The 18,571-nt window shown below is 42.6% G+C and overlaps 1 protein-coding gene across 7 annotated transcripts in view; it reads left to right on the top strand.

Moving 5' to 3' along the window:
- The window catches only part of LOC137352259 (eukaryotic translation initiation factor 4 gamma 3-like), a 436,424-nt gene that overhangs the window by 378,285 nt on the left and 39,568 nt on the right, over positions 1-18,571 (top strand). For all 7 annotated transcript variants that reach the window (XM_068017538.1, XM_068017532.1, XM_068017537.1 and 4 more), the window contains 3 exons: positions 8,388-8,492; positions 9,498-9,636; positions 10,372-10,466. In XM_068017538.1, coding sequence (XP_067873639.1) covers positions 8,388-8,492; positions 9,498-9,636; positions 10,372-10,466 — 339 coding nt within the window. The remainder of the gene's footprint in view (positions 1-8,387; positions 8,493-9,497; positions 9,637-10,371; positions 10,467-18,571) is intronic.

The following is an 18,571-nucleotide window of genomic DNA, read 5'->3' as shown; positions in this document are numbered from 1 at the left end:
TCAAAGGGAACACAATTACATTAATGTACTTCCAAGTATTGATCTTTGCTACAAAAAAGCATTTTTGTGAAGAAATAGTTTCTTACATTGGAGGGAATAGAGATTATTTCCTGAGGTGTCTGTCGTGGCTCAGTGATGACCTCCTGACTAGGAGACAAGAGTGTTATGTGTTCAAGCCTCCTACCTGCAGCTTGAGCACATAATCCAGGCTGGTACTTCACTGAAGTACTGAGGGAATGCTACATTGTCAGTGCTGCCCTCTTTCAGATGAGATGTTAAACCGAGGACCCGACTACCCCCTTGGGTAGATATAAAAGATGCAGTGGCACTATGTAAAGGACAGCAAGAGAGTTTTGCCAGATCACTAAACAACATTTATTCCATGGTCATGTCATTCGAACTGATTATCTGGTTGACAGCAGTGCTATGAAGTGGCACTTGCTGAGCAATAACCTGCTCACCGATGCTCAGTTTGCATTCCACCAGGGCCACTCAGTTCCTGACCTCATTACAGCCTTGAAGCAAACTTTGACAAAAGAGCTGAATTACAGAGGTGACATGAGAGTGACTGCCCTTGACATCAAGGCAACATTTGACCAAGTGTGGCATCCCAAGGATACAAATAACATCCCAGAAATAGCTGTAAATCAGGATATGGAATGGAGGGAGGAACTCAAGAAAATTACATTCACCAGGGAAGTGGTACAAGCAAATTGTTGGAGCTGAGGACTGACAAGTCCCTGGGTTCTGATGGACTTCATCCTAGGGTGTTAAAAGAAGTGGCTAGTGAGATAGTTGATGCATTGGTTTTAATTTTCCAAAATTCCCTAGTTTCAGGGAAGGCTCCATTAGATGGAAAATAGTGAATACAACTCCTTTTATTCAAAAAGGGAGGTAGACAGAAAGCAGGAAACTACAGGCCAGTTAGCTTAACATCTGTCATAGGGAAACTGTTAGAAGCTATTATTAAAGATGTTATAGCAGGGCACTTAGAAAAATTCATGGTAATCAGGCAGAGTCAGCATGGTTTTGTGAAAGGGAAATCACGTTTAACCAATTTATTGGAGTTCTTTGAAGAAGTAACATGTGCTGTGGATAAAGGGGAACTGGTGGATGTACTGTACTTAGATTTCCAGAAGGCATTTGATAAGGTTATTGCGGAAAATAAAAGCTTATGGTGTCGGGGGTAACATATTGGCATGGTTAGAAGTTTGGGTAGTTAACAGGAAACAGAGTAAGCATAAATGAGTCATTTTCTGGTTGGCAAAATGTAACGAGTGGTATGCCACAGGGATCAGTGCTGGGGCCTCAACTTTTTACAATTTATATAAATGACTTAGATGAAGGGACCTAAGGTATGGTTGCTAAATTTGCTGATGACACAATGATAGGTCGAAAAGTAAGTTGTGAAGAGGACATGAGGCTACAAAGGGAGATAGATAGATTAAGTGAGTGGGAAAAGATCTGGCAAATGGAGTATAATGTGGGAAAATGTAAAATTGTCCATTTTGGCACGAAGAATAAAAAAGCATATTATCTAAATGGTGAGAGATTGCAAAGCTCTGCGATGCAGAGGGATCTGAGTGTTCTAGTGCATGAATCGCAAAAGGTTAGTCTGCAGGTGCAGCAAGTAATTAGGAAAGCTAATGGAATGTTATCATTTATTGTGAGGGGAATTGAATACAAAACTAGCAAGGTTATGCTTCAGTTATATAGGGCATTGGTGAGACCACATCTGGAGTACTGTGTACAGTAGTGGTCTCCTTATTTAAGGAAGGATGTAAATGCATTAAAAGCAGTTCAGAAAATGGATGGAATGTCTTATGAGGAAAGGTTGGACAGGCTAGATTTGTATCCGCTGGTGTTTAGAAGAGTAAGAGGTGACTTGATTGAAACATATGAGATCCTGAGGGGTTTTGACAGGGTGGATGTGGAAAGAATGTTTCCTCTTGTTGCAGAATCTAGAACTAGGGGTCACTGTTTAAAAATAAGGAGTCACCCATTTAAGACAGAGATGAGGAGAAATTCTTTCTCTCAGAGGGTCATGAGTCTTTGGAACTCTCTTCCTCAAAAGGCGGTGGGAGCAGAGGTAGATAGATTCTTGATAAGCAAGGGGGTGAAAGGTTATTGGGGCTAGGCGGGAATGTGGAGATGAGGTTGCAATCAAATCAGCCATGATGTTGAATGGCAGAGTAGGCTTGAGGGGCCAAGTGGCCTACTCATGCTCCTAATTCGTATGTTTGTATGTATATAGGAGCCCTAGCTAAATTGAAGTCAATGGGAATCGGAGGGGGGGGGGGGGGGGGGGAGGAAACTCTCCATTAGTTGGAGTCATACCTAGTGTTACGAAAATGCTACCTTTTTTTTAAAAAATTTTTTTGAGGACTTGGGTTAAAACTAAGATCCCATGGATGTTTTTTTTAACCAAGTTCACCGAAAGGACACTTGGGATGTAGTTTGAAAACCACCAGTGCTGGAAGTCATGTGTTTTATGCTCAGTAAGCAACAGAACCCATAGTGACCTGGAGGAAAATAGTTAGAGTAGCCACAGGTCAAGATTTATGGAGGTCAGGAGGTCGACTCTCTGTTTGGGGTTTGGATATTGTTTTCAGTTTAGCTGAGGTGTGAACTGTTTAAAGACAGTTGGTGTTTTCCTGCCAAGAAAAAAAACACACAGCTCACCTCCTTCTCTACCTCTTTGAAGAAATCCTGCAAAGATCCAGTGTGGGAGAGCTAAAATCCTTGGTGCTGCATAACTCCTGAAAAGCTGGGGGGAAAAATCCTGCGATTCAAGTGTGTGCTGGTGGAAAACCTTGATGCCACATTTCTCCTGGAAAACCTACTGGAATAATTATCGACATCTCTAGAATGGATTGCTTCTGAAACGATTGCAGTGATCCATCTCCGTAGCCAGACCAAAAAAGGGACAACTGACATTCTTCCATATCCTCGCTTTTTTTTTTCCATCAAGTATTTGGCCAAAGTAGTCTTTTTACTTTTGTAACAGACATTTGGAGAGAGAATTTCTGTATTTTTTCCCCTCTCTGTTTGTGTGTGTGTGTGATTGGGAATTTAAAAAGGGAACTTTCATATTTCAATCTGTTAATGCTTTGCTTCATTACTGATTAAGTCTTGTTTCATAATAAACTGATAATTTTGTTGTTTGTTAAAGAAACCTGGTTGGTATATTTTGTTCTGGGATAAAGGGTAGAGTATGTGATTGGCTGTATCGGTAACCGGGTAAACATTTAAATATATATTGTGACCTGTGAAGAAGTGGAACTAGAAAAGACAGTGCACTCCTCCTGCCTCGGTCGTACACTAGCAAAAAGGAAGATGATTGCAGTTGCTGCAGGCTAAACATTTAAGCTCCAGGGCATTGCTGCAGAACTGTGTCCTAAGCCCAACCATCTTCAGCTGCTTTATCAATGACCCTTCCCTCCATCATAATGTCAGAAGTGGGGGTGTTTGCTGCTGATTGCGCAGTGTTCAGTACCATTCACAACTCCTCAGATAATGAAGCAGACTGTGTCCATATGCAGCAAGACCTGGACCACATTCAGGCTTGGACTGATAAGTGACTAGTAACATTTGTGCCACACAAGTGCAGGCAATGACCATCTCGAACAAGATAGAATCTAGCCATCTCCCCATGGCATTCAACGGCTTTACCAGCACTGAATTCCCCCACTATCAAAATCCTGGGGATTACCATTGACCAGAAACTTAACTGGACCAGCCATATAAATACTGTGGGCTGCAAGAGCAGGTCAGAGGCTGGGACTTCTGCAGCAAGTAACTCAGCTCCTGACTCCTCAAAGCCTGTCCACCATCTACAAGGCACATGTCAGGAGTGTGTTGGGAATACTCGCCGCTTGCCTGGATGAGTGCAGCTCCAACAACACTGAAGAAGCTCAACACCATCCAGGACAAAGCATCCCACATGATTGGCACTCCATCTACCAGCTTAAACATTCACTTCCTGCACCACCGACGCCCAGTGGCAACAGTGTACACCATGTGCAAGATGAACTGCAGCAACTTCCAAGCTCATGATCTCTACTACCTAAAACGACAAGGGCAGCAGACACATGGGAACACTACCACCTGCAAGTTTCCCTCTAAGTCACACGCTATCCTGACTTGGAGCTATCGCCATTCTTTCACTGTTGCGGGGTCAAAAACGTGGAACTCCCTCCCTAACAGCACTGTAGGTATACCTACACCACATGGACTGCAGCGGTTTAAGAAGCCGGCTCACCATCACCTTCTCAAGGGCAATTAGGGATTGGCAATAAATGTTGGCCTTGCAAGCAACGTTTACAACCCATGAAAGAATTTTTAAAAACTCGTTGCTGGTAGTGAGATGCTTAAAAGTAACTGTATTTGGTATGTACTTTATTGCTTTTTTTCTTCCTTCATTTCCTTTTTCCTTCCTTCATACAATTATGGCAAACTCATTTGTTTAGTATTGATGCAAATGTGCAGTAACCTTGGGTTCACTGCAATGACTGGAAGCCACCTACCCTAATATGCATTCATTTATTCATGAATATTTCTGTTATATAATTTCATGAATTTCATTTGAATTGTGGGATTTTTGACTCCAGTACAAATTCTATGTCTGCAGGTTCGTCCCTGCATCTTGCGTTCAGGAGTGCACCCATACTTCCCAATATCTAATCCTACAGTAGTGTGGCCTAGGCATGTAATAATGATACCCCAACCTGCCTTGTGATTGAAACTGAATAGCATGTCTTTCACACGTGCTTTTATCTGCTTCTCAGAATGTGACTAATGATGTCCTGCAAGGATCTGGGTTGGGGACTCAACTATTCACTATATTTATTAATGACCTAGTTGATGGGATAGAAAGCCTTTTATCCAAGTTTGCTGCTGATAAAAAGATTGGCGGCATTATAAGCAGTGTAGATGGAAGCGTAAAATTACAAAAAGGTATTATAAATTAAGCGAATGGGCAAAATTGGCAAATGGGTTTCAATGTAGGCAAATGTGAGGTCGTCCACTTCGGTCCTGTGAAGGACAGAACAGGGTACTTTCTAAACAGTGAAAGTTTAGAAACAATGGAGGTTCGAAGAGCCTTGAAGACCCAGGTATACAGATCATTCAGATGTCGTGAACAGGTGCAAAAAATAATCAAAAAGGCTAATTGCATGCTGGGTCTTATATCCAAAAGACTAGCGTACAAATTGGAACAGTCATGTTTCAGCTATACAAAGCCCTGGTTAGACTACAACTGGAGTACTGCGAGCAGTTCTGGGCACGATACCTTAGGAAGGATATATCGACTTCAGAGGGAGTGCAGCGTAAATTTACCAGAATGATACCTGAACACCAAGGGTTAAATTGTGAGGAGAGGTTACACAAACAAGGGTTGTATTCCCTGGAATTTAGAAGGTTAAGGGGTGATTTAATCAAAGTTTTCTAGATATTAAAATAGGGTAGATAGAGAGAAATTGCTTCTGCTGTTTGGGAGTCTAGGACTAGAGGACATAGTCTAAAAATTAGAGCCTGAGCTTTCAGGAGTGAAATTAGGCAACACCTACACACAAAGGGTGGTATAAGTTTGGAACTCTCATGCAAATGGCAATTGATGCGAGATCAATTAACTTTGAAACTGAGTAATAATTTTTGTAAAAGCAAAATACTGCGGATGCTGGAAATCTGAAATAAAAATAAGAAATGCTGGAACCACTCAGCAGGTCTGGCAGCATCTGTGAAAAGAGAAGCAGAGCTAACGTTTCGGGTCAGTGACCCTTCTTCGGAACTGACAAATATTAGAAAAGTCACAGGTTATAAGCAAGTGAGGTGGGGGTGGGGCAAGAGATAACAAAGGAGGTCTAGATTGGACCAGGCCACATAGCTGACCAAAAGGTCACGGAGCAAAGGCAAACAATATGTTAATGGTGTGTTGAAAGACAAAGCATTAGTACAGATTAGGTGTTAATACACTGAATATTGAACAGCAGCAAGTGCAAACCTGAAAAAAAACAGTGGGTAAGCAAACTGAACAAACTAAGATGAAATGAAATAAATGCAAAAAAAAATTGTAAAAAATGTAAAAAAGAATGTAAAAAAAAAAGGAAGAAAAAAAACCTAAAAATGAAAGTAAAATGGGGGGCTGTCATGCTCTGAAATTATTGAACTCAATGTTCAGTCCGGCAGGCTGTAGTGTGCCTAATCGGTAGATGAGATGCTGTTCCTCGAGCTTGCGTTGATGTTCACTGGAACACTGCAGCAATCCCAGGACAGAGATGTGAGCATGAGAGTAGGGGGGAGTGTTGAAATGGCAAGCAACCGGAAGCTCAGGGTCCTGCTTGCAGACTGAGCGGAGATGTTCCGCAAAGCGGTCACCCGCTTTGTCTAATGCTTTGTCTTTCAACACACCATTAACATATTGTTTGCCTTTGCTCCGTGACCTTTTGGTCAGCTATGTGGCCTGGTCCAATCTAGACCTCCTTTGTTATCTCTTGTCCCACCCCCACCTCACTTGCTTATAACCTGTGACTTTTCTAATATTTGTCAGTTCCGAAGAAGGGTCACTGACCCGAAACGTTAACTCTGCTTCTCTTTTCACAGATGCTGCCAGACCTGCTGAGTGGTTCCAGCATTTCTTGTTTTTATAATAATTTTTGTAAGTCATAGGTATTCAGGGTTATGGGGCAAAGGTGTATGTGGAGTTATGTTGCAAATCAACTATGATCTCTTTGAATGGTGGAACAGGATCAAAAGGGGCAAAGTGGCTTACTCCTGTTGCTTTTGTCCTTCAGTTTTTCAGGCTGACTTGAAACTTGAGTGAGATGAGGGCAAGTATTAAGTTGCTTTATTTTACAGGCTACAAGTGAATGTACAGCGTGACCTTTGTAATCAAAACTCAATTCACTTAACTTCAACCCCATTTTTGTCAATAGGGATAATAAATCACGTCCTTGTTGGTGGACTAAAACCACTTTTAATCTGTCTCCGCTTTGAAACAGACCACTGTTTACACAGCCTTAGTCGGCATTAGTCTTCTGGTAAGCTGCCTGGACCTCCTTGCCTTTCTCTCCGTGGACCCTCTCTCTGGATTGACCACCAACAGTGTTTTTGTTTCCTAATTTTGGTACCAGGGTGACTGAGACCAATGTAGATTACAAAATATAGACACTAGATTTCAGGTCCATATATAACTCTCCGAAAATAAGTTAGGGAAATTTGAAAAAGCGGCTCGTGTGAGCCTAGAAAATCTAATGTTGTGTGGCACTCTATGGGTCTAGTCTGTTGGGATCTTGATGTCATCCACAGGATAGGGCGAGTCAGGGTTGAGTATATAGGTTTTGTTATTAGATATTATACTCTGATATTCTTGCTTTCACTGGTTGGGAGCTCTTCATCTCTGCTATGATGGGGTAATCCGTTGCAGGATATATTGAGTGTGGGTAGATAGAGGGAGCACCTCACTCATTAGTGAAAGGGTCTTGTTCAGGTTCTCACATGTACTGATATTTACTATCCCTGAAATGTGATGACAACATGTTAATTTGTCTTTCATTCATCCACTTGTATTCTGAAATTGATGCTGCACTCTTACTCACCAAGGTTAGAGGGGCAATTAGACTTTGATCTGTAAATGTGGCTTCTATGCTTAAACGGAGTTCTAAAGTCGAAGTTTTTGTTGTGGTTGCAATTATTCTTCTCTCATGCCTGGAAGCAATTTATACAATTATCCTATTTTACTAAAAGCAGGAAGGAAAGAGACTCTGGCATTTTAATAATTGTTGCAACTTAAAGGTCATTGATGTAGAAAGTGGCATTTAAATTTTTTTAACTGATAATTCCAAAAGCTTGATTGTTTCAGAATGCTGTGTCATAGCTAATAGGGCCATCTAGTGCTTAAAATAGGAACTGGTCCACCAGATGCTTTTAAAACTGGAAAAAACCTTAAATGTACTACATGCCTTTAATACCCACAGCCATCATACAACCAGAGTTTGAGTGGATGACTAGCTGGATGTTTAACTTGAAGTTCAAAGATTTGATATTGGGCAGTTCTGTAAGACATTCTGCAGGAATGATGTCTTGCTCTGCCTACCTTTGGTACATTGGGGTTTGTTTTTGCTGCTTGCAGCATAATGATTGTAATTGATTCATTGAGTTCCTGAATGAATTGCTGTGGAAAAGAACCCTGAGCACAGTGGAGCTCAAAGATATCTTACTTGCTCTTTTTTCAATGATATCCATCTGTCTCTTACACTGCTCCTCAAATTTTGTTTTAATAAATCCAAACTGTTAATGCAAAATCTTCACTGATTTATATATATGTAAGAAAAAGTTCCATAAAGTCCAGTAATAAAAATCTGTGTTTTAACTGTGACTCTTCTTTTCAGCCTCGCATGGACCAGTATTTCAATCAAATGGAAAAGATAGTGAAAGAAAGGAAAACATCATCTAGAATACGTTTTATGCTCCAAGATGTGATAGATGTGAGAATGGTATGTAATCCATTTCGTTTTCGGTGCCTTTGCTCTTTAAAAGGAGTAAATTCCTTCTGTACAATATTGCTACCTTAAGTTGGTCACGCATTTCTAATTAAATGTTACAAGAGTACCTTTTGATGCATTAAGTTGCAGTTATTTGCTGATGACTAAAGGCATCACCTGTCTGAAATATTAGTTTGTTTTTATTCATTCTCAGAGCATGAGCATCGCTAGCAAGGCCATTTATTGCCCATATCTAAAATGTTGTTTAATGTTACGAACTTCAACAAATTAAGAGGTTTTTAACTCCTGGATTGGTGCTGTTGAGCTAGAGCTGCATGCATTTCTTCCTAAAGAACAAGTTACTTTCAAGTCTGTGGGCATACAGAGTAAATTGTTACTCCTCTCCTTGTCCTCCAAAATGACCAGATTGGTGAGGAAAGGTACAAGAGCAGAAATCTTTGAGAAGTATGCCACCCAAACTGTGTATAATTGTGAGAGGTTTAAAAATGTCTTCTGTGACAGGATCTCCTGTACCTGTGTATTTTAATTCTAAAAGCACAATTTTGAAGTTTTGGTCTGGAAGAAACAGTGGATTCTGGATCTTGGACTAACAATTATTCATTGTCCTATTACTATATCATGATTTGTTTTTGTTTAATGTGTATGCTTGTCAAGATGAGGATATGTTGAGGGTTGAGAATTTTTTCTATGTCTCTTTCAAACATTTTGCTCTTGGGTACAAGTGGATACAGAGTAATTACTAGTTGGTGACTGGCAATTTATGAAAAGTAAAGAACGCTGAGCGACTGAACACTCAATTTATGTTTGTATTGCAAGTGCACTTGATGTTTAGTTTTGGATTGTTGCAGCATTTAACAAATTTGATGGTATGTGTGTTGTTGTGTGGTGCTTATGCATCACAGAAAGAGAGATTTTTTAAAAATCCTGCCATGGAAATGTCAAATAATGTCAACCCCTGGGTTTCTACACACTGAATGTGTTGCATTTATCCACCAGAAAAACTGGGTGTCACGTCGGGTCGAACAGGGGCCAAAGACCATTGAACAGATCCATAAAGAAGCACAGATTGAAGAGCAGCAGCAGCAACTGAAGGTTCATCAACAACTATTGTCCAAACAAGACAAAAGGAGAACAGGTAAGAAGCAGCTGTTTCTGGAGCTGCCTTGTCAGATGTAATCAGTTTTATATATAATCTTGCTGCTGTAATGCTTCTCATTCTATCAGGGTAATTAATGTATTGACTCATCTTTTCATGTCATGCCTTGGTTTGCTCAAGTAGAATCTATCCACTTGAATCCTCTACATTTTAGGTGAATGGCTGCCTGTCCAGGTGGTGGGGAAAAAAAGTTCCTCAAGACCACTATTGGTGTTATCAAAATGATCAGATGAAGCAGTCTTTCTGCAATGAGTGGTAAACAGCTTGTACTATTAACTAATGTTTTTTGGACTTTAGCTGAATGCTGCCACCTTTTGTACGTCTGTTTGCTAAATTGCACACCTGAATTACTTTTAAAACATACCTGTCTTGGTTTGTGGAGAATGGTTGCAAGATATTGAAACGCAGGTCAGAAAATAATTGTTTTGGAGGCAACACTTTTTTGTTTGCTGTTGGAGAGTCAGCTCGGTTGACTAAATTCTAAAATGGTTTGTTAAAATACAAGAGTAATTTACATCTGTGTGGTTTAATTCCAAACCATTTGAACAAGGATTCCTGCTGCTTTATTCTAGAAGAATAGTAGCTCGTGGATCCAAGACCAAAATAATTCATTTTTATCCACATCCTCTTACTTATTAGATGAGCAATATTAAACAGATGTGATCACATTTACCCAAATAGTGCATGTTTAGCAGTAACTGTTGTTGTTTGCAGGTGGCGGCCGACCCACAGAAGAAGCTTGGAACACTGTTCCAGTGACGAAGAGCAGCAGGACGATAGATCCCAGCAAGTTCCCGAAAATCACCAAAGTATGAGCGTTGTTAAAGTACATGAAATTTTATCGCTTTAATCATTTACAGACAAACTGAGATAAAACAAATTAAGTGCCTTCTAGTTAGTTGTGCTAATTGTACAGTTACTCATTTACTGCATATTAGATTAGATTAGAGATACAGCACTGAAACAGGCCCTTCGGCCCACCGAGTCTGTGCCGAACATCAACCATCCATTTATACTAATCCTACACTAATCCCATATTCCTACCAAACATCCCCACCTGTCCCTATATTTCCCTACCACCTACCTACACTAGTGACAATTTATAATGGCCAACTTACCTATCAACCTGCAAGTCTTTTGGCTTGTGGGAGGAAACCGGAGCACCCGGAGAAAAGCCACGCAGACACAGGGAGAACTTGCAAACTCCACACAGGCAGTACCCGGAATCGAACCCAGGTCCCTGGAGCTGTGAGGCTGCGGTGTTAACCACTGCGCCACTGTGCCGCCCCTATCATATCACAGTGCAGTTTGGGCGATTGTTGCACTTTACATGAGGCTTGGACACAAATTAGTTCCCCGGATGTTTGACCAAGCCAAATGTCCAATTCTTATCGGAAAGGACTCAATAAGGTGTTGTGTAAAAAAAAAAAAAATTAAGGCACATAGTATTGCAGAGAATGCAATAAAGAGGTAGCTAGGCAACAGAAAGCAAGGAGTGGGGATTAATTTAGTTTTTGGGATTGGAGAATTTTGGATATCCTAAGGGATTTATGCTGGGACCTCCTTGTTTTCTCATTCATATATCAAAAATCATACATCACACACTTTGTGAACTGAACATTATAATTTCCAATGTACGCATTTATAATTGAAAACTGCTAATGTAAATGTTATTGGAATTACAGCTTTTCACCAGTGGAGGAGCTGCAGTCCCACCACTGTCGGGGATGGGGTGTAATGACAACATAACCCATATACACAGGCATTTTTCATTATGAATATTTAGATCGGATGACAATATATAAACCAAATGACAGATTATGTACAACATTAAAATGAAGACTGCATTATGTCTGCATGCTTTGGTCCAACTATCCCTCTCCCTCTAACCCTGCTTCACCTGAAGATTGCATTTGATCATGACTGACTGTTTGCAAAGCCATAGGAGATGGACCAATTTATGTAAGTTATTTGGATGTGGACACAAGGGGAATAATAAAGTTTGATGATGACACTAAATTAGGGGCATGAGGAAGACTGTAGAAGTTTACAGGAGAATGCTGACAGGTGCAAAGAAATGGGAAGTAGTACATTGTGGTGGGGTGGGTGGGTGAGAATGAAATTGAAGCATACCCTGAATAGTAGGACTCTTTACTCAAGAGTGTACTTGGAGTGGTGTGGCAGGTGCTGAAGGACTTGAGCCAGACTTCAAGGATTTTGCACAAAACACATACTCTCACATAGGGGTGTAGTAGTTTGCATCCCCCTTGATATGACGGGGAGAATGAGCATAGGTGACACAGAGCAATACGAGCTGCTGGAAGAGAGAGGGGATGCTCTCAGCAGGAGGCCATATCTGCCCAGGGTATCCAGGGAGTAATTCTCCTAAAGAAAGACTTGCATTTATATAGCGCCTTTCATGACTTTCTGAAGTGTAGTCACCGTTGTAATGCAAGAAATGCAGCAGCCGGTATGCGCACAGCAAACTCCCACAGACAGCAATATGATAACCAGATAATCTGTTTTTGTGATGTTAATTGAGGGATAAATATTGGCCAGGATACTAGGATAGCTCCCCTGCTCTTCAAAATAGTACCATGGGATCTTTTGCACATTGCTTTACGGGCACCACATGTTAACTCTGAGATATACCACAACTGAAAGGGATTCCACTTTCTCCGCCTTCACCTGGTGTGCGACCATGCTCAGCATATCATGCAGGTCAATGGCTGATATCCTAGAACCAACCATTATCCCTTCATTCTGCAGCAGTCCATTATACTTCTGCATTCGATCCAGCACAACAAACCAGAGAGTGGCTACTGAGTGACCATGGCTATCCACTGACCGACTATGGCTATCCACTGACCACATGGCTCATCTCTCTGGTGTGCAACTACACACATGTGGAAAAACCACACACGTGGAAGAACCTAGTTCTTTTCTAACCTTTGCAGATGGGGCCTCGGTTTAACACCTCATCCGAGAGACGGCATCAGCAGTGCAGCACTCCCTCAGTACGGAGCCTTGATTTTTGTGCTTAAGCCTTGGAGTAGGACTTGAACCCAGAACCTTGTGAATCAGAAGCGAGAGTGCTACCAACTGCGCCACCTACCTCAATCTCAGTGAGAAACAGTGTGTCAGACATCTCCGCTAGACTAAGGATGGCCTCACTGAAATCTGCCACCTACTGCAGCCACGGAGAAGGGCGAGGATGGCATTGCCAGTGACCATGAAGGTGATCGTGGCCGTGAACCTTTGTGCATCCGGTTTCTTCCAAGCCGGAGCAGATATTTTCTACAGCTCCCAGTTCACTATCCACTGCTGCATAAAGGAGGGCACCAAGGCTGTGTGTGTAAAGTGAGCTGGATACATTTCATTCTCCCTTGCCAGAGAGAAGTAGACAGAGCATCCATGCAGCTTCACAAAGATTGTAGGCTTCCGAGTGGTGCAGGGTGCCATTGACTCCATGCACATTGCTTTACGGGCACCACATGTTAACTCTGAGATATACCACAACTGAAAGGGATTCCACTTTCTCCACATTTACCTGGTGTGCGACCATGCTCAGCATATCATGCAGGTCAATGGCCGATATCGTAGAAGCAACCATTATCCCTTCATTCTGCAACAGTCCATTATACTTCTGCATTTGATCCAGCACAACAAACCAGAGAGTGGCTACTGAGTGACTATGGCTATCCACTGACCACATGGCTCATCTCTCTGGTGTGCAACTACACACATGTGGAAAAACCACACACATGGAAAAACCTAGTTCTTTTCTAACCGTTGCCAGTTCTGATGAAGGGTCAGTGACCTGGAACGTTAATTCTGCTTCTCTCTCCTCAGATGCCGCCTGACCTGCTGAGTATTTCCAGCACTTTCTGTTTTTATTCCCACAAGTTACCTTTCCTCTGTTACTGACCATCACTCTCCTCTCGGCCCCAGTGTTAAAATAAAAGTTACCACAAAACAAACATTACAAAATCAATTTATAATCAAAACCATCCAATGTTCCAAACACAAGTCAACTATCACCCTTGTACATTTCGTTGGTGCTTGTCTTCCATGTACTTTTGCCTGCCCTAGTGCTCCTATCCAGTGCTACCCCAGTGGCTTCAGCATGGTTGGTGGAAGGCTACTAACTTTCAGTGGGGGAGACAGCACATGGCTTTGCAGGGCGACTTCGAACAGCAACCATCTGTGACCCGAGAAGGCCCAGCTTTGGACTGCACCATCTCTGCATGGGGTGGCAGCAGTCTGGGGTAACTGGCTTTCGGGCAGCTTCACAGGCAGTGGCAGTGGTGGGAGAATGAATGTTGTGATCCTGAGAGAGGACTGCAGGTTTGTGTTCCATAGTAAAATTGCCATTCACCCAGGACCTCCACAATCCTCGTAAAGGATTGGAGGACAGATTGCTGGACTGCTGTGACATCCTGCAAGCCCCTTTGCACTCTGGTATCAAACAAAAAGCATTCAACGTTTGGGTGCCACAATGGAAGCTCAGTTTGAAGTCATGCACAACAGTAAGCTTAGCTTGCATGAGCTTCCACTGTGGCATTGAAAAGTTGAATGGCTTCTATTTGATCTGCGGTGGAAGCTGAGAAATCACCTATCAGAAGCTGCATCATGGATAGGTCCAGAAGTGTTCCCCCGAAGCTGGCCACCACTTACTGCTGCAGCGGATGGACTCCAAGCTCTGTGCGAAGCCCTGTTTCAAGTTGTTGCTAGATTCCTGCATGTTCCTTGACATTGATTGCAGGCTTTTTGGCAGGCCTGCCAATGCATCAAGTATTTGTGTCCATACTCATCAGTTGTCTTCTGTAAGTCACCCCATCGAAGTCCTCATCTGAGACCTGCAGCAGAACTCATGTGCAGCATTGCCCTTCTGTGAGCTGGCATCTGTGCCACTCGAGTGTGAAAGTGAGTGCTGTTTCTTTACAGTCTTCCTGCTGTTTCACCACTTTTTGTCCAGGTTACGGTTCTTGGGTATCTGAAAGGTGAAGGGCACGAGGGTAGGGAGGGGTGAAAAGCAAGGGGTTGTCTGCTTACAGCAGCTGAAGCTTGTAATTCAGAAAACTTTGAGGGATGAGGGGTAAGTGTGATTTGAAGAGGATAAATATGAGTCTGCCATCATCTTCGATAGTTTCAGCCCCGCAACTGGCCACGGTGTAAGTCATGGCCATTCCAATGATGGCGAGCACCAATGCCTCCATTGGGGTGCGAACATACAACTGTGCTTGTCCCCCACCAGATAGGTGCTGCTGCCTTCTGTTGTGCACCACCTTGTCCTGCAAGGTGTGAGGAACCTGTGTTAGTGAGCGTGATGTGATGTGATTTAGATTTAGAGATACAGCACTGAAACGGGCCCTTCGGCCCACCGAGTCTGTGCCAACGATTAACCACCCATTTATACTAATCCCATATTCCTACCACATCCTCACCTGTCCCTATATTCCCTTACCACCTACCTATACTAGTGGCAATTTATAATCGCCAATTCACCTATCAACCTGCAAGTCTTTTTGGCTGTGGGAGGAAACCGGAGCACCCGGAGGAAACCCATGCAGACACAGGGAGAACTTGCAAACTCCACACAGGCAGTACCCAGAATTGAACCCGGGTCGCTGGAGCTGTGAGGCTGCGGTGCTAACCACTGTGCCACTGTGCTGCCTGTGATTTGCCTGTCATGGTTGAATAGCTGGCAGTGTGCGCGAGATCTGGGTGTGAGGGTGAGCTGAAGCTATGTTTGGTATGAGTCATGATTGATAAAAAAAAATTGTTGGTAGGTGAGTGATATGGGTGTGGTGAATTGAGCAGTCTTTGAGGCTAGTGGTGCAGTTAGTAGGATATGGCATTTGAAGATGCATTCACTGACCTTGACTACTCGCATGAAGTTAATGAACTTCTTGCATCTCTGCATTCAGGTCCTCAGGCAAGATTGCTGGCATTGACTGCGACAGCTATCTGGTCCCACTGCTTTCGCCACGTCTGGCCCCCTGTGGATATAGGACATATCCCCTCCTCTCCACCTCCTGCACCAAGGCCTCCAGTGCAGAGTCCGAGAACCATGGCGCATGCTCTGTCCCCTGTTGAGCCATTAGTCACTCTTGCAGGTCAGACTCTCTAAGTTGTTTCCAACACCTGCTCTGGCCCAAGTGCACCTCCCCTTTGTGTTGCAGGCTAACTTGAAGTGGTGCTAGCTTCACACAAATTTGTGTCCCTGCTGAGGTGTGCAGCCATTCATAAGTGCCTTTAGCACTGGGCCACACATTGCTATCATTTAAATGAGCAGGCTGCGCAAAGTTTGCATGCTGCCTGCATTGGAAGCAATTGGGTGCATGTTAATCGCACGTTGCAATTCCCACCCCTGTTTTCAGGGACCATCTAATTTTGCCCCTAACATTTCATGTGCGTAGACTGATCAAATGACCCAGCTGATCACTTCTCTTTGGTCTAAAGACGTGTATGCTGGGTTTAGTCTGACAGTCAGATGAGTAAGATTAATAGTTTAATGCCTTGGGTTATTTAATGGGTTGGGGAGTAAGAGAGAGAGGATGAGACAGCAAGTACATGCAGCCTTTTGCTGTTTAATGTATGAATGAAATGAGACTGTAGCACAGCCAAAGGTGTGTTTTGATCCAAGTCTGAGAGGCCCGCGCTGTAAAACCATTAATCACAACTGCAGTCACGGTGATTTGTGTTTGATAGTGAATCTTTCTGAAGTATTTTGATGAATGCAAGTGCTGGAGTATTGGCATTTTTACTGCCACTGTCACTATCAAGCATTAGTTTATTAAGTATAACATGAGTTAAATGCTGAGACAGGTCCATCTAATTCTGCCCCGACAATGTGGCCTAATCTGATCCTATTTTGGGTTAAAATCCTGGAACTCCCTCCCTCGCAACACTTTGGGTGTATCTACACTACGTGGACTAAAGGCCTGCTACCCGACCCGACCCAACGACGTGCGTCGGGGTCAGGTCTGGCCCCTCTTCCGGGTCCGGCTTTCGGGCTCGGGTTGGGCCAGACACACACGGTAAATGCTCTGCCAATAAGTACTGAAATTAAAAAACTTACCTGAGCTGGGAGTCCGGGACGCAACTGAGTCTGTGCAGTGAGCAAGTGACGTCACTATGATGTCATCACACATGTGCTGCAGGTTCAGTGTCAGGAAGGTAAGTAAAGGGATGGTCGGGTCAGACTCAGGCCAGGTCAGCTGTGGTTCGGGTCGGGTTCTTTTTCCCAACCTGAGCAGCCCTTTAACGTGGACTGCTGCAGTTCGAGGTGCAGCTCACCACCACCACCTCGAGGGCAATTAGAGATGGGCAATAAATACTGGCTTTGCCAGTGATGCCCAAATCCTGTGAATGAATTTTTAAAAAATCCTCAGTGTGCCCCTGCAACATTGAATTTTTCCCATGCCAACCATTCTCAACTCCCCTTAGCAGCGAGATTGTCTGACCTTTTGAAATCAGACCTGAAAGGAAGCTTGGTTGAGACTGCTTTAAAAAAAAATTACACTATACCCTTTGAGACAATGGGTATAGAGAATTTTGTTCCATTCATTTGAGCTGGATTCAATCCCTGATTCCAGAGATGAGAAAATTTGCCATTCTGCAACAGCTATGGTCAATTAACTGTTTATGGTGCAAGTTTTAATCTTGGCATTAATTTGGAATCAGCCACAAGGGTCTGGTGCATTCTTGACCACCTCAGGCCATTTGGGTGCTTCAGGATGTTAGATTATTTTGCCTACTGCAATGATGGAAAGAGTTGATGCAGGTTGCTACAGTACGGAGAAATACTTACGTTTCCTCAGCCGTTGATTATTTTAAAATGATCCTAACTCAAGCCTGTATTTACAAATGCCAGCAGATTGAAATTTTGAGAGTGCAGGTAACTTGTACATTATAAACGATACCTTCAGCGAGACATTGTACTAGCCTAACTAACTCTTGGTTCCTTTTGGAACCAGATATTCAGCAGTCACCTTTGAAGGATTTAATCAACACAGCAGTGAATGGTTCAGCTGGGAATTTATTCCAGGTCGTCACTACTCTGAGCAGAAAGGGAATTCTCTTTGGACTTCCCCTGTTTCAAGTTTGTTAATACTGAACTCATTCTGTAGATCTGTGCTCTTAATCCCCAAATTGAATCAATTGCCTGTGCCTACAAATACCATTCTTTGTTACCATATGGTCTTTAAAACAATCTACCAGCTTCTGAGCAATTATTTTATAAAAAGCACAAAATGAATTTGAAAAACACACTTAGTGATGATTTATGCTAATCATTTCTGATTGTCCCAAATGCAACTAAATCTCTTGACAGGTATGTCAGGTAATTACCATCTTGCGCTATAAACAAGCTGATTTTCACTGTGATAGTTCATTTTGTTTTGATCAAAGCAGAGTGCCTTGTGTTCCAGAGAAAACCATGACCATATGCATCACTTCAATCTATGCTTTTAAAAATTGAAAACTTGTACTTACTAAAAATGAGCTCCAAGTTGTAATTATTGATAGATATGAGCTCATGGATTAGGTCCATGTTAACTACTAGGGTGTTCCTCTTATGAGGTTTAATTAGCTACTGTTCCTATTATGGGATCTATTAATTAAAGGGTGGTTCCTGCTATGGGATATGCTAATTAATGGTGGTTCCTGTCATAAAGTTTGAATTTAGGGAATAAATGCACAGTTCAGGATGATTTTCCCCCTTTTTTTCCCTACTCTCTTGGAAATGTTGATACATGCAAGCATGTGGTTCTGAGTGGAACCCAAGTGAGTTTCAGTATATTACTTGACTGCGAGTCATTATAGCCAAGCTTCACCCTGCCCCCCCATAAGTGTGTATTTTGCAGCAGAGATCAGGAGCAGGAACTGAGTCTGTTTCTTTCTATATCTC

Source organism: Heterodontus francisci, chromosome 37 (genome assembly GCF_036365525.1).
Source record: "Heterodontus francisci isolate sHetFra1 chromosome 37, sHetFra1.hap1, whole genome shotgun sequence".
Classification (NCBI taxonomy): domain Eukaryota; kingdom Metazoa; phylum Chordata; class Chondrichthyes; order Heterodontiformes; family Heterodontidae; genus Heterodontus; species Heterodontus francisci.
The sequence above is the reverse complement of the archived record's forward strand: the minus strand, read 5'-3'. Positions and strand labels throughout refer to the sequence as shown.